At 42.0% G+C, this 15,731-nt stretch overlaps 1 protein-coding gene across 1 annotated transcript in view; it reads left to right on the top strand.

Moving 5' to 3' along the window:
• The first annotated feature begins 2,187 nt into the window (after nt 1-2,187).
• Nucleotides 2,188-15,731, top strand: part of FHIP1A (FHF complex subunit HOOK interacting protein 1A) — a 140,365-nt gene continuing 126,821 nt past the window's right edge. The window contains exons 1-2 of the mRNA XM_075849689.1: nt 2,188-2,289; nt 9,507-10,133. Coding sequence (XP_075705804.1) covers nt 2,188-2,289; nt 9,507-10,133 — 729 coding nt within the window. The remainder of the gene's footprint in view (nt 2,290-9,506; nt 10,134-15,731) is intronic.

The raw sequence follows: 15,731 nt of genomic DNA, 5'->3' as shown, positions 1-15,731 counted from the left end.
ATACCAAGTGGCGCCGTGGCTTTTTTTCTCTCCTCGTTATGTACATCCTGCACTTTTTCTCCATTGAGACATTTATGTAAAATTAATAAAATACTGCTTTAAGAAATTTTTGGGGATCATGATGGATTAGTCTCTGTTTACATCTGCGTCATGTTTTCTATTCATAGCAGAAACTAGGATACAGTGCCATATCCGTTGTGCATAAATGATATGTGTCATACAACAAACTGCCCTGGTTTCCGTTATAAAATTTACTTATAATGGGGTTACAAGAATGCAGCACTGTTCTTCCCATCAAATCTAACTTATCAGGGACAGATGTGAACAAAACCTTAAGTTCCTCTTTCACTGCCCCAACATGGGCAGTGTAAACGAGCGCCGATCAACGAGACAGCTAGTTGATCGGCGCTCGTTTGCTTCTTTCACAAGGAGCCATGTATGGGGACGAGCGACCATTACTCTGATCGCTCGTCCTCATACATTTCTATCACGACAACAATAATATTTCTTGCAGCATAAACGATACAATCAGCCAATGAACGAGCTCGTTCTCGTTTTACATTATCCATGATGATATTTTTTATTTTTTTTTAACCGGGTCATTCGGAGATAAATGCACACTAATGCAAACTAAATAATTAATAATTTGTCATTAGCTTTTCAATCAGTTGTAGGACAGAAAAACATATAACATGTAGACAAAAAAAATATATATTTCTTCTGTCCAGCAATAGGAACTGGTTGCCATTTTTTTTTCCAAGGGAAAATGCTGTGTGAAAAAATTCTGGAGACATTTAATTCAGAGAGGTAAGCATTTAGGATTCACTATTGGCTTCAGCATTTATCGCTGCATTTTTCAGACATTTTTCTTTTTAGCCAAAAACAGTATGACCAGATGTTTGCAGTCAGTCCATAGGGTAATATGAATATAAACACATAGCCTTTTAGTTTGTGGCATTTTCATACTCAGAGGTGTTCTGTTTTACAAAATGCAGCATGCTCTAGTAATGGAGTAGTTTTTTTTATGGCGTTTAGTTTAATAGTAATAATTAGTTTTTTTTAATATGCCTTAAAAATCACATGCACAAATAGATATTTAGAAAACGCCAGGACGGCTTTGCACACATCTGCATCAGGGTTCTAGTCTGACGTTCGGTGGACTACGGTATTCATTCCGTCAAAACTATGTAACCCTTGCACAACTGAGACAAACCACAAGGGCGTTGTAAAGAGAAGTGTATGACGCAGACCAATCAGTGATCAATCAGTGACCAATCAGTGACCAATGAGCGTCATACACGTCTCATTGTTCCAGCGCAGCTTCTTTCACTGCACAGTCACACTGTGACAATGGGCTGGAACAATGAGAAGTGTATGACGCTGATTGGTCACTGATTGGTCAGCGTCATACACTCGTCTAAACAACGCCCAGTTGGTAAAAAGTAAAAACAGGCCCAGTTGTCTATTAAGAAACTAATTAGCATAAATCTAAAATTGCTCATAACTTGCTAAAAAATGATTGTTTATAAAATAAAAACCACTGTTGTTATCTACATTACAGCGCCGATCAGATTATGTAGGAGATAGGGCACTTCTAATCTGGTGACAGAGCCTCTTTAAGGAAGTCTATAATGTTATTCAGTTTACATTTTGCTGTTAGGGCATAGTTTTGTTTTATTCTGTTCCTTTTATTCTTTATACATTATAATTTTTAGGAAAATGTTGAATAAAAATAAACTATGTAAAAAAACTATAACAGATTTTTTACCATTTTATGAAACTATTTTTTTTTTTTCGTTTTTTGGCTGTAGTTTAAGAATTGACATGATTTAAAGAGCAGCTCAGTACTGTATGCTTTAAGGTGAACACATGAATGTCCTGGCCTGTTGAATAGAAATCTGCCGGATCTGTTTGTTTATAATACATGTTAATACTTGGTTGCTAGGTGACTTACAGCCCTCATGGTTAGACTTCAAGGTCTACATGAGTAAGCACAAATCGATACAGTGTGCTTATATGGAGCTGAAAGTAGATACATGAAGTATATGTTATACCTTTGTTTCTGTCTTTACACAGGAGCGCTCCAGGTGTAACCCTATACAATATTCAGAAGACAATGACCTAAGGAAGAGAGTCAGAAGCTGAGCATGGCTTAGTGAACCAAGACATCTGCGTATAAGACATATCATGGCACAGATCTTCAGTGTCAGCAAGTCTCGAAAAAGTATCAACCTGCAGGGGGTCGATCCAGAGACGTGTGCTATAGTGTTTAAGAACCACTGGACTCAGGTAATGTGATTCGGGAGGGAATCTCTGTTCTGTTTTGCAGATTGCACTTTATTACCTGGATTAGGATTAAATCTGTAGAAGACATAAAAGGTGTGACATCAATAATGTAGTGCGTTTAATATTGTCTTCTTGTAAATCCCAGAACTCGATGTAGCTTGTCTTTTCTAGTTAATCAGTTTATTAACCTCACATTGCTAGCATAGAAAACTGAATATGCAAAGTCCACCAATTACATAGTGTGGGAAGAGCCAAATGAGATCCTGTAATCATACATAAAGTAAGATATACAACCGCGCTTTGATGCCTCAGGCAAACGTGATATCTGCTTAGTTTCATTGTGTCTACATTTTCCCATGGCACACCTAAGGCACCTGGATTAACAGGATTATGAAGCATATATTATGTTTTTTTTTTCTTCCGCAGCAAGAAATTACATTGGCATTATGCAGCTTGATGTAAAAGGAACACTAAAAAACACACACACACATCCTTAAAGGGAACCTGTCATGTACATTATGCTGCCCTCACTGACTTTACATGCAGAGCCCAGGCAGCGCCGCCAGAAATGAGTCCGGCATATCTGAGTTTCCGCTGCCTGACATATATCCCTCAATTACTGTGCATAGGGAGAAAGATGTCAATCAAAAGAGAGTAGATAGATGTAGCGGCAGCTCTTGAATGCGTCAGAATCATCTCTGGTGGTGCAGTTCAGGCTCTGCATGTGATGCGTCAGAATAATCTCAGGCGGTGCTGTCTGGGCTCTGCATGTGAGTCAAGTAAAACGGCGTCACTTAAGCAAATAAGTGACAGACCGCTGAAATCAGCATGTCTGTCTCTATATTATGCTGCTATCAGTTTGGGTAGCATAATGTACAAGACAGGTTTCCTTTAACACCTTCCTGCCCTATGACGTACTGGTCACGTACTGGGCACGTTGGCAGGCCCTAATAGGATGCCTGTCATCATTATGCACACGGGCATATAGAACACTGCAATAGAGAAGTATTGCATTGTATTATGTCAGTGATCAAATAATCGCATAGACTAGTGCCCCGTTAGGACAAAAAAAAATAATCCAAAAAAGTTAAATAAAATGTTTAAAAATATATAAAAGAAATAAACAAGAAAAACTGTTTTCCCCAATAAAAATGCTTTATCTAGTCCAAAAATGTAAAGAAAAAAAGTAGACATAATTGGTATTGCCGCGTACATAATGACCTGGATTATAATACGTTTATTAAGACGCACTGTCAATGCTGTAAAAACTAAAACAACGGCAGAATTTCGGTTTGCTTATGCTGCCTCACAAGAAATGGAATATAAAGCGATCCAAAAGTCGCATGTACCCCAAAATGATACCAATAAATACATCAAAGGGGTTTTCCGATGAGGGCCATTTATGACTTATCCACAGGATATGTCATGAATGTCAGATAGATGCGGGTCCCACCTCTGGGACCCTCACCTGTCTCTAGAACGGGGCCCCTAAAATCCCGTTGTACCTTTTTGTGCTCGCGCTGACTCCCGGCCACTTCCTGATTACATGGTCTGGAGTTACGGAAACAGGGCAACTCGCTGAGCTACGCTGTTTTCGTAGGTCCCATAAAACTACTATTCACTACTATGGGAGTTACAGAAACAGCGTAGCTTGGCGAGTTACATGTCTACATTTTATCACAGCAGCCATTTAAAACCATTTACCATTTTATCACAGAAGCCATTTACAGTTTAAGTTGGGAGCGTTTTCCTGATGTATACGTTAAACGTAGGCAAAAAACGTGATGTGCACAGGGCCTAAGTGTATATTCGCATGCAGCATATTTGCTGCAGATTTTTTTGTGACTGATAATCAGTTCCATTTAACCGAATGGAGTTGTTTCTTCACCACATACATAGATTTCTACAAGCCTTATTCAGATAAGTTGGAGAAGTGCCAGAAATTTCTGCAACTAATCTGCCACATGTAAATTAACCCTAAAAAATTATTAATAGTGAATTATGAAATCTATTAGCTCAGTATCATAAATGCAATCTAATAGACAGTACGCCAGTGTTCTGGCGCAGAAAATTAGCAAATTCTGTCAAAGTTGGCATTTACGCTGCTCACAGCAAATTACAGTAGACTTTGTGCACTCTTAAAGCTAAACAAAGCGCTTCAAGTCTACTGTAATTTGCTGTGAGCAGCGTAAATATCGCAAAAGTAGCTATTTGAGGAAAAAGTGCAAAAACGAGTATAGCTTTTTAAATACAGTGTGAATAAGTTTACAGTATTTATTGTTTTTATAAATATAGACATGTAACAAATCACCTTGAAGTTTTTTTTTTCCTTAACTTGCATAACTTAATATGTAACGGCTGTGAGAACACACCTGTAGGGAATGTGTTTACTGGCCAGAATATTTGTTGAAGGCAGTACAGCGGATGCAAATCTCTTATTGCTTGTCAGCATGACCTCTGGACTGCCCGTGAAAAAAATTTAGGAAATGGATCTGTGCTGACCGGTGATTTTTGATTATTTTCTTCTGTACCTTCTGTGTGTTGCAGCCAATTTCTTGCTCAGAGAAGGATGTAAGTTTATTTCAAGTGGTATTAGACTGAATCCTCATGAATGTATTCTATGGTACACCTGAGAAAGTTGACCCCTGTAGTTCAAGGGGTTATCCGGGGACCAAAAATGTATTTGAATTTATATTTTAATGTGAAAAGAAGTCACTTACTAATATAATTTCATTTTTAATTCTGTACTGAATCGTTCAGTTCAAACCCGGTGAATTGGTGCAGGAAGTCCTGTCTTTTTTCTAATATTGATGACGCACCAACACGGCCCCACTTGACTGAGGTCTTGCTTCCTGTGCTGTTCGTGTTGGCGTGTTATCAAGCGCATGACTGCAAGAGGCTGGCATATTGCCTACCGCTGGAGTCCCCGAGCAGAGCATCAGCTAGCACTCTGCCCGGGAATCCAACACTGCTCCCCACGTCATTGTCCATATATGGACAGTGACTTCAGGGGTTTTCTATCGCTGAAGTCCCCGAGCAGAGCATCAGCTGATGCTCTGCCTGGGTACTCCAGCACTGCTCCCGACATCACTGTCCACAGGGCCGGCATCAGTACCTGGCGAACCCGGGCAAAGTGCCGGGGTCCACTACCTTTGGGGGGGCCCACTCGGCCGCCGGGTGCTGCTGCTGCCGTCGTGGCTCTCTTTATGGCTGCGGTCCTGGCTTCCCCGGGGAGTCCAGGCGCCCCCTGGGCCAGTCCCCTAGTAAACTTTTAGGGCCGTTCTCCATATTTTTTTCCCTACCCTCCCCCTGCCGCGTCCGCGCTATTCCTTTAAGATCCCTTATCTAGCAGATGTGCGGCAATAGGCACGTCTGCTAAGACACGCCCCTCCTCTCCCCTGACGCTGCCCGCACTGCCAGAGCGAGGCAGGAGTGCCAGAGAGAAGACACCGAGGAGTGGCAGCCGGGCTGAGGCTGAGGTGAGCGCTGTCTTAAAACAACTGAGTGCCGCTCATTGCACTCAGCCTCCTGCCCCCTGCCCCTTATTAACTTAAAAAAGTCATCGCCGGCTGGTGCTAGGGATTGTGGGGGGGGGGGGGATTTTGACTGTTAGCAAGGGGGGTTTGGCTGTTAGCAAGAGGGGGATTTTGGCTGTTAGCAAGGGGGGATTTTGGCTATTTGCAAGGGGGAGTTTTCGCTGTTTGCAAGGGTGTCTAAGCATCCCGCTGACTGCAAAGGGCTCAATGGGGGAGATTATCTGCAAGGGGGGTCTGTGAGCATCTTGGCTGCTCAGTGCTCAGAGCCAGCAGTAGTCAGAGTCAGACCCCCACACTTGCAGTATACTTCTTCCCCATAGAGCCCTCAGCAGTCAGTCAGATGCTCAGACCCAGGGCCGGCATCAGCACCCGCTGCCCTTTGGAGCAGCCAACTTGGCCGCAGGGTGCTTCCTTATGCTGCCTTCATGGTTCCTCTAGGAGCGGAATCCCTGGCCAGAGCGTTGCCGATGCTCTTGCTGGGGATTCCGCTCCTGGAGGAGCCCCTGACATTACTGTCCATATATGGACTGTGACGTCAAGTGCCCCTCTGGGACCGAAATCCGAATGCTGTGGCCGGGGATTCCACTGTTAGAGGTGAGCTCCAATGGCGCTATCTACATGTCGGGAGCAGTGCTAGATTGCCCGGGCTGGGCATCAGCTGATGCTCTGCTCGAGGACTCCAGCGATGGATAACTCCTGACATCACTGTCCATATACGGACAGTGATGTCGGGAGCAGTGCTGGAGTCCCCGGGCAGAGCATCAGCTGATGCTCTGCTCTGGGAACTCCAGCGATAGAAAACCACTGAAGTCACTGTCCAGTCCCAACGTCACTGTCCATATATGGAGTCCCGGGCAGAGCGCTAGCTGATGCTCTGCTTGGGGACTCCAGCGATAAGCAATGTGCCAGCCCCTTGCGGTCATGCACTTGCTAACACACCGACACGAACAGCACAGGAGTCACATCGGCCGTGTCAGCGCGTCATCAATGTTAGGAAAACAAAAGGACTTCCGGCACCAGGACACAACACCAATTCACCAGGTTTGAACTTCACGATTCAGTACAGAATTAAAAATTCAAGTACAATAGTAAGTGACTTATTTTCACATAAAAATATAAACCCAAATAAATTTTTGGTCCCCTGATAACCGCTTTAAATAGGCATGCCTTTACGGAGATGTGTAACTTGCAACTACATGGAAATGTCTACTGTTGCTCGATTTTTATATAGAGTCATACAGAGATTTATTTCTGTCAGATTCAGAAAATAAATTATTGCATGACGTATTATGGAGGTATTCTCACCTAGAAACATTGCTTCTAAGGGAAGAATATTTCGGACATACAGCGCCCGACAGAGCATTATACTGTACATCTGCGGCTGCATTGTACAGAGCTGCAGGGGACTCTATGTGCCACCTTAAGGCTACATGCACACATTACATAATTTAATGCAGAAAATCTGCATCAATACCGCAGGTAAAGTCTGCACGTAATGCTGCTTTTTTTTTAATGTGTTTTTAGGTGCGATTTTTACATCTTGATGCATTTTTAGGTGCAGATTTTTTGCCCTCGGATTTTGGTATGTTTTTTCTAAACGTGTCAGGTACAATTCTGAGACGGAAACGCAGGATAAATTTACATGCTGCTGATTTTAAATTATGCAACGCAGGTCAATTTATGTGCCAATAAATTCTGCAACGTGTAGATGATATTACCTGAAATTTAATTCACTTTGCTGGTACTGTAAGGGCATGACCACACATGGCGGAATTCCTCCGCAACTGTCCGCATCAATGCCGCACAGAATCTGCGTTGCAGATTCTGCAGCGGATCTGCACAAAATGTGCAGAAAATTGATGCGGACTGGCCGCTGCGGACTGCAGGAAAAGTGCTTCTCTTCTCCCTATTCAGTGCAGGATAGAGAGAAGGGACAGCACTTTCCCTAGTGAAAGTCAAAGAAATTCATACTTACCGCCCGTTGTCTTGGTGACGCGTCCCTCTTTCGGCATCCGGCCCGACCTCCCTGGATGACGCTCCAGTCCATGTGACCGCTGCAGCCTGTGCTTGGCCTGTGATTGGCTGCAGCCGTCACTTACACTGAAACGTCATCCTGGGAGGCCGGACTGTAGACAGACGCAGGGAGTTCTCGGTAAGTATAAACTTATATTTTTTTTTACAGATACATGTATATTGAGATCGGTAGTCACTGTCCCGGGTGCAGAAACAGTTACTGCCGATCGCGTAACTCTTTCAGCACCCTGGACAGTGACTATTTACAGACGTCTCCTAGCAACGCTCCCGTCATTACGGGAGCCCCATTGACTTCCTCAGTCTGGCTGTAGACCTAGAAATACATAGGTCCAGCCAGAATGAAGAAATGTCATGGTAGTAAAAACAATACGCTCCGCAGCACACATAAGATCTGCGGACTTCATTGCGGAATTTTGACTCTCCATTGAAGTCAATGGAGAAATTCCGCCATGAGTCCGCAACCAGTCCGCCACTGCTCCGCAACAGACAGAGCATGCTGCGGACACCAAATTCCGCTCCGCAGCCTATGCTCCGCAGCGGAATTGTACGCATCGTGTAAACGAACACTGCTAAATTAAAGTGAAAGTCAATGGAGAAACGGCTCCGCTGCGGATTAACGCTGCGGAGTGTCCGCAGCGGAATTTAAGTGAAATTCCGCTATGTGTGAACCCGCCCTATTACTCTGCGGACTTGCAGCATCAAAATCTGCGCGGCAATTCCGCATGTAATACGCATCGTGTGCATGTAGCCTTATCCTCCTGCACATAGCTCTTAAACACACAGCACATTTTGTTTCTATTACCATCATAGCTAATATAATTAGAAGATGTAATTTATAGCAATGCTGGCATTTCTAACTCCCAAACGACGTTTACTATATTAATATGTGTTATACTGTATAGGAATTATATACTTCTTTTTAGTATAGTTTCCATTTTGCTGGTTCCCTTAATAGGTAATGATAAAAAAGGGAAAACGATTCAAACATATCTCTCCTTTCCACGATTTTACATCTGAAACTTTCATATCTATTTGTATTTATCAACGTTAATTATTTATATTCCATAAAAAGTAACTGCAAGTAGCGGTTTTTATTAAGTGAGCCGGCTCAATAGGCAATTACGTTTCTTACCCCCGAGTCTAATTTCAGCTATATGCTACTAATATGAGAAATGCAGTTATGCATAACAAAATTGCGGCTACAGGTAATGAGTTGAGGTAGTTAGAGATTTTTTTTCTATAATCCCGTTTTAAAGATATGAAGACATCTGTCCGTTCACACATGGGTCATGGTTAGATTTAGCATTTTGAACAAATGTCATGCGGCTCTGGGACTATTTGGCTCCTGTTCACCAATTGACAAAATACTGCAAATGAATGTATGTAGCGTCTCGATTGAATAGTGGTGATTTTATGTGATCACTGAGAGCGGTTCAAATTAAGCTTCATTAGGATTATTGCTCATTCTCAAGCATGCTTTTCGTTTCTCTGCTGCGTAAGCTGATGTTTAAATTGCGTTTTCATCTATGAACGGCTTAAAGCCAGCTTTTCATTAACAATAATACTATAAACACTATCGAGGTTTCAATAATTGTGTTAATTGTAAAAATGTTATGTTTAGATTTTGAAATGATTGTTGCTTTCTCCTAGGTTCAACGTATTTTGGAAAAACATGACCCCTTTAAGAACTCCCATGCAAAATATGGATCTATTTCTTCCGATGAAGTTAGCGCTGTACAGAATTATGTGGAACACATGATCTTGCTTTTAATTGAAGAACGGGTGAAAGATGCGGCTATGGGGCCTATTCTGGAGTTTGTGGTATCAGAGAATATTATGGAGAAACTGTTTTTATGGAGTCTCAGGAGAGAATTTACAGATGAGACCAAATTTGAGCAACTGAGGATGTATGAGTTACTGGTTACTCAGTCTCACCAGCCTTTGCTACATCACAAACCTATTCTGAAACCCTTGATGATGCTGCTAAGCACATGTTCCTCAACATCAACTCCAAGTGTAGAAACCAAACTAGTTGTCTTACTTAATCAGCTCTGCTCAATTCTTGCCAAAGATCCATCTATCTTAGAACTATTTTTCCACACAAGTGAAGACCAGGGAGCTGCCAACTTCCTTATATTCTCCCTGCTGATACCTTTCATTCATCGTGAAGGCACAGTGGGACAACAGGCCCGAGATGCATTGCTCTTCATCATGTCCTTGTCGGCAGAGAACAACATGGTTGCTAAACACATAGTAGAGAGCACGTACTTCTGTCCGGTGAGTTTGAAATGTTACACATTGAATTGCTTATATATTATAGCACAAATTGAAATTACACAGCGTCTGTATTGTTCTACGGAGAAACCAGTTTAATATAGGTTGGTGATATGAATATATATCTATATGTATATATATATTTAAAGGGATACTTTACCTTATTTATTTTCTATTCATATAAATACAGTTTCTTGTTCTTTATAAGCAGCCATTGGAGGTTGGTGAGAGGTTGTCTACATGTCTATATTTGGATTTTTGCAAGTTCCATTCAGATGAAATTTCTTCAACAAATCTGCTTACTTTCTAATGAACTGCAGTGTTATGTCCTTTTAATGATACAGTTGCAAGAAAAAGTAATTAAAGGGAATGTGTTGCTAGCAAAAAATTTATATTTTTTTTTAGTTAAACAATTAGTGTGTAGGTGATTAAACATTGTTCTAATTTTTTTTATTTTTTTCACGAGTCAGGAAATATTATAAATTAGATTCTAATTTATAATATTTCCCAGCACTGGTCACTAGATGGAGCAATTCCCAAAATTGCAGCATTGCATGTGGTAAAGCAACCACATTGCTTTATGCTGCAAAATTGGAAAAAAATCCCTCGCTCTAGTGAGCTCTCAGAATACCCCCCTCCTTTATCCTGGCTAGTGCCGGGAGAAACGAGGGGATTGAACGGTCTAACCTCCTACACTGTGTGTCGCCATTTTTTGAGCTAACACACAGTGTAGTAGGTTTACATACAGTAGTAAACACACACTGAAACACGAACATACATAGAAATCACTTACCTGCTCCTGCCGCCGCTCCCTCCGGTCCGTCCGCTCCCTCCGGTCCGTCCGCTCCTTCTGCTGCCGCTGCTCCAAGTGCACAAATCCGGAAGCCGCGACCGGAAGTAGTAATCTTACTGTCCGGCCGCGACTTCCGGTCTACAGGAAAATGGCGCCGGACGGCGCTCAGTTCAACTTGGACTGTGTGGGAGCGGCGCATGCGCCGTTCCCACACAGACGGCGTACACCATAGTGGATGGAACGGGCCCCGTTCGCATTCACTATGGGACTGTAGCTGCCGTATTCCATGTCTGTATGTGTCGTTAATCGACACATACAGAAATGGAAAAAAAAATGGCAGCCCCCATAGGGAAGAAAAAGTAAAAAAAAAAAAAAAAGTAACACACAAACACACAAATAAATACAAAAGTTTTTAATAAAACACTAACATCAAACTGATATAAAAAAAATTTTTTTGGTGACACTGTTCCTTTAAACCACTTGGAGTCACCTGGATTTCCGCCTTGATAACTAATAAATTGTGGTCTGATTGTTATCTAAGTAACAATTATATACAAACACAATCTAACAAAACTAATAACACACAGAGTGTTGTACTGTTTGTGTCTTTTATTGAGCACATTGAGCAAAGATTCACAGTGCAGGGAAAAGAAGTAAGTGAACCCTTGTGTTTTAACAACCTGTAGATCCCTCTTTAGCGGCAACCACCTCCTCCAAACGTTTCCTGTCGCTGCACATAAGATTTGCACACTGTTAAGGAGGAATTTTGGACCGTTCCTCCCTATATTTCTTGTATTCCCTGCATACACAGACCTCTTCAAGTCATGCCACAGCATCTCCATAGGGTTTAGGTCAGGACTCTGACTTTGCCATTCAAACACACAAGTCTTATTTTTTTTAAACATTCTTCAGTTGATTTATTTGTGTGCTTTGGGTCATTGTCTTAAAGTCACTGGAAGAGGCCATTTTTACTGATACAAGGGCAGGATCAAACACCCGTTACCAGCAGGATGCAGACAAGCCACAATGTTACATAGAGGGAGATTGCACAGGTGCAAAATACTGATGTACAGCCACTGTCACACCTACCATTTATGAGAGGAATAGCTGCTTAGTGTAACTATCGCACACAGATAAGTCTTCTATAAGTGTGCCAGTCACACGGCTACATTTAGTGCATCATTCTGGGTACAGCCTATTAGTCAGGCCCATACTATTAGATCAGGCGGGCTACCCAGCACCCTTTAAGTGTACCACACAAAGTACTGACACCATATTCCACACCAATGTCACAAGGCCGGGCTCCATCCTGCAAAAATAAACATGACAAACATTATGGACTAGTTAATATTTTGGCCAAAATACGCAAGCTCGCAACCCACATCAAGCGTCATTGTCTTGTTGCATAACCCAACGTTTCTTCAGCTAGAGGTGATGGACTACTGCTCTTATATTCTCTTGTAGAATGTTTTGATACACCTTTGAATTAATTGTTCCTTCAATGTTCGCAAGGCGTCCAGGCAAATCAGCCTCGAACCATGATGCTCCCTCCACATTTGAGATGAGATTTTGGTGTTGGTGTGCAATGTTCCTTTTCATTCAAACATAGAATTGTTAATTTGTGCTAAAAATGTTGCACTTTTGTCTCATCTGTCCATAGAACATTTTCCCAGAAGTATTGTGGGACATCCATGTGATCTCGTGAAAACTTGCAATGGGTCACAATGTTTTCTTTTGCACAGCAGCGGCTTCCATCATCATGTCCTTCTATGAGCACCATTGTTCAGTGTTTCTCTAATAGTGGACACATGAACAAAGGAGTCTTTAATGGGTCTTTTGTTTTTATCTTTAGGTTCTATGTCACCTCTGCCGGGATTGTATGTGATCTTAAAGGGAATGTGTCGCTAGAAATTGTTTTTTTAAAATTATTTTTAGTTAAACAATTATTATTTAAGTGCTTACACATTTGTTTTATTTTTTTTTATTTTTTCACAAGTCATGAAATATTATAAATTTGATTCTAATTTATAACATTTCCATGTGCTGGTCACTAGAGGGAGCAGTTCCCAAAATTGCAGCATGGTCAATGTGGTAAAGCAACCTCATTGCTTTATGCTGCAAATTTGGGGTAGACACACTCGCTCTAGTGTCCTCACACAATTCCCCCCTCCCTTATTCTGGCTGGTGCCAGGAGAAGTAGAGGGTTGAATCTTCAAACCTCCTACACTGTGTGCCGCCATTTTCTGAGGGAATGCACAGTGTAGGAGGATTAGATACAGTGCTAAGCAGACAGTATAACACGAACATAATACACACATCACATACACAAACATAACTTACCTGCTCCTGCCACCACTGCCGCCTCCGCTCCTATGCCTTTGCGCCTTCGCTTCCTTGAACATATGGGCGGAAGCCGCGGCCGGAAGTCGTCATCTTACTGTCCGGCCGTGGCTTCTGGTCCACATGAAAATGGCGCCAGATTTCGGTCTGCTAACGAGCTTTGTTTTGGTCTGTGTGGGAGCGGTGCATACGCCGTTCCCACACAGACGCCGTACGCTGCAGTGAATGGAACGGCTCCCGTTCACATTCTCTATGGGGATGTATGTGCCGTATTACATCTTTGTATGTGTCGTTAATCGACACATACAGAGATGAAAAAAAAAATGGCAGCCCCCATAGAGAAGTAAAAATTAGAAAAAAGTAAAAAGTAGAACACACGAACAGAAATAAATACATTTTATTTCTTTATCATACTAAAAGCAATATGATAAAAAAAAAAAAAAATTTCATAACACCTTCCCTTTAAAATGATGCCCATTTCTAGGGAGAGTAGCAACAGTGCAGAATTTTCTGAGTTTGTAGACAATTTGTCTAACCAATAAATGCTATTGTAGCCTTTTGCAGTTTTCCACATCTCTATAACAAGTCTTCTGCAAGTTTATTTGCCTTGAGGTAACACTAACCAATATTTCTTGAGAAGTCTTTTGCCAGTTAGGGTATGTTCACACGACCTCTTTTCAGACGTAATGGAGGCGTTTTACACCTCGAATTACGCCTGAAAAGACGGCTCCAATACGTCGGCAAAAATCTGCCCATTGCTTGCAATGAGTCTTACAATGTTCTGTGCAGACGAGCTGTCAATTTACGGCGCGTAAAATGATGGCTCGTCAAAAGAAGTGCAGGACACTTCTTGGGATGTTTTTGGAGCCGTTTTCTCATAGACTCTATTGAAAACAGCTCCTAAAACGGACATAAAAAACGCCACGAAAAAGACGCGAAAAATGCCACGAAATACGCGACTTGCTCAAAAAACGTCCGAAAATCAGGGGCTGTTTTCTCTTGAAAACAGCTCCGTATTTTCAGACGTTTTTGTTAAGCGTGTGAACATACCCTAAGGGTATGTGCACACGATAACTGCATTTACGTCTGAATTTACGGAGCTGTTTTCAGGAGAAAACAGCTCCTGAATTTCAGACGTAATTGCTCGTACTCACGTATTGCGGGGCGTCCATTACGGATGTAATTTGGAGCTGTTCTTCATTGGATTCAATGAAAAACGGCTCCAATTACGTCCCAAGAAGTGTCCTGCACTTCTTTGACGAGGCTGTTATTTTACGCGCCGTCTTTTTAGCGACGCGTAAAATTACAGGTCGTCGGCACAGAACATCGGCAAACCCATTGAAATGAATGGGCAGATGTTTGCCGACATATTGGAGCCGTGTTTTCAGGCGTAATTCGAGGCGTAAAACGCCTCCATTACGCCTGAAAATAGGTTGTGTGAACCCAGCCTAACCGTGCTTTGTCTGTTATTTAATAGAAAAAAAAGCACTTGTGAAACCCACACTTCCAGTCTCGTCATCTTAATTGAAACCCCTTTTGCCAATTAGCTCTTGGAGAAGAAATTAACACAGAGGTTCACTTAATTTCCCTGCATTGTGGATGTTTACTCAATGTGCTTAATAAAAGACAAGAACAGTACAGCTGTTTGTGTGGTATTAGTTTAGTGAAATTGTGTTGGTCTATAATTGTGACTTAGATTACAATCAGACCACATTTTATTAGTAATTTATGCAGAAATCCAGGTAATTTCACTTACTTTTTCTTGGAACTGTATATGGAACACTATGTGATATACATGCAGCTCACTACATACTAAACACATGAACACCACCTAATGCTGTTGTACATTTATACAAGTATTAAGCGGCAGGAAAAGTTAGTAATACATTTGGTGTAATCATTGCAGTTCTTTGGTCAAGCCCCTTTTTTAACTTCTTTTTATTTAGATTTTAACTGTTTTAAAGGGGTATTCCTAGAATCATAAATTATCATCTATCCACAGGATAGGTGATAATTTTTTGATCGCCGGTCGCCCCACCGCTGGGACTCGAACGGGGGTCCCAAACCCCCAGATCCTCCTCACCACACTCCCTGTAGTGAGGAGGAGCTTGAATGGAGCAGTGGTCGAGCATGAAAATGACTGGAGCAGTCGAGCACTGTATTAGGCTGTTTCCGTCATTCACATAGACATTGAATAGAGTGGCAGCACGCATACTCGACTGCTGCACCATTTAATGTCCTCCTCACTGCGGTCGAGCAGTGAGGAGGATCTTGGGGTTCGGGACCCCCATTCTCATGATCGGTAGGGTTCCCATAAAATATCACCTATCCTATGAATAGGTGATAATTTATGATTTTGGGAACACTCCTATAAAACAAAAATTGCCGACTTGGGAATTGAGGCAAGACAAGGGAGAGTACATTAGGGGAGGTAGGGATAGGGAAGGAAGATGTCATGTCCGAAGAGT

The sequence above is a fragment of the Rhinoderma darwinii genome, chromosome 1 (assembly GCF_050947455.1).
Source record: "Rhinoderma darwinii isolate aRhiDar2 chromosome 1, aRhiDar2.hap1, whole genome shotgun sequence".
NCBI classification, from domain to species: domain Eukaryota; kingdom Metazoa; phylum Chordata; class Amphibia; order Anura; family Rhinodermatidae; genus Rhinoderma; species Rhinoderma darwinii.
The sequence above is the reverse complement of the archived record's forward strand: the minus strand, read 5'-3'. Positions and strand labels throughout refer to the sequence as shown.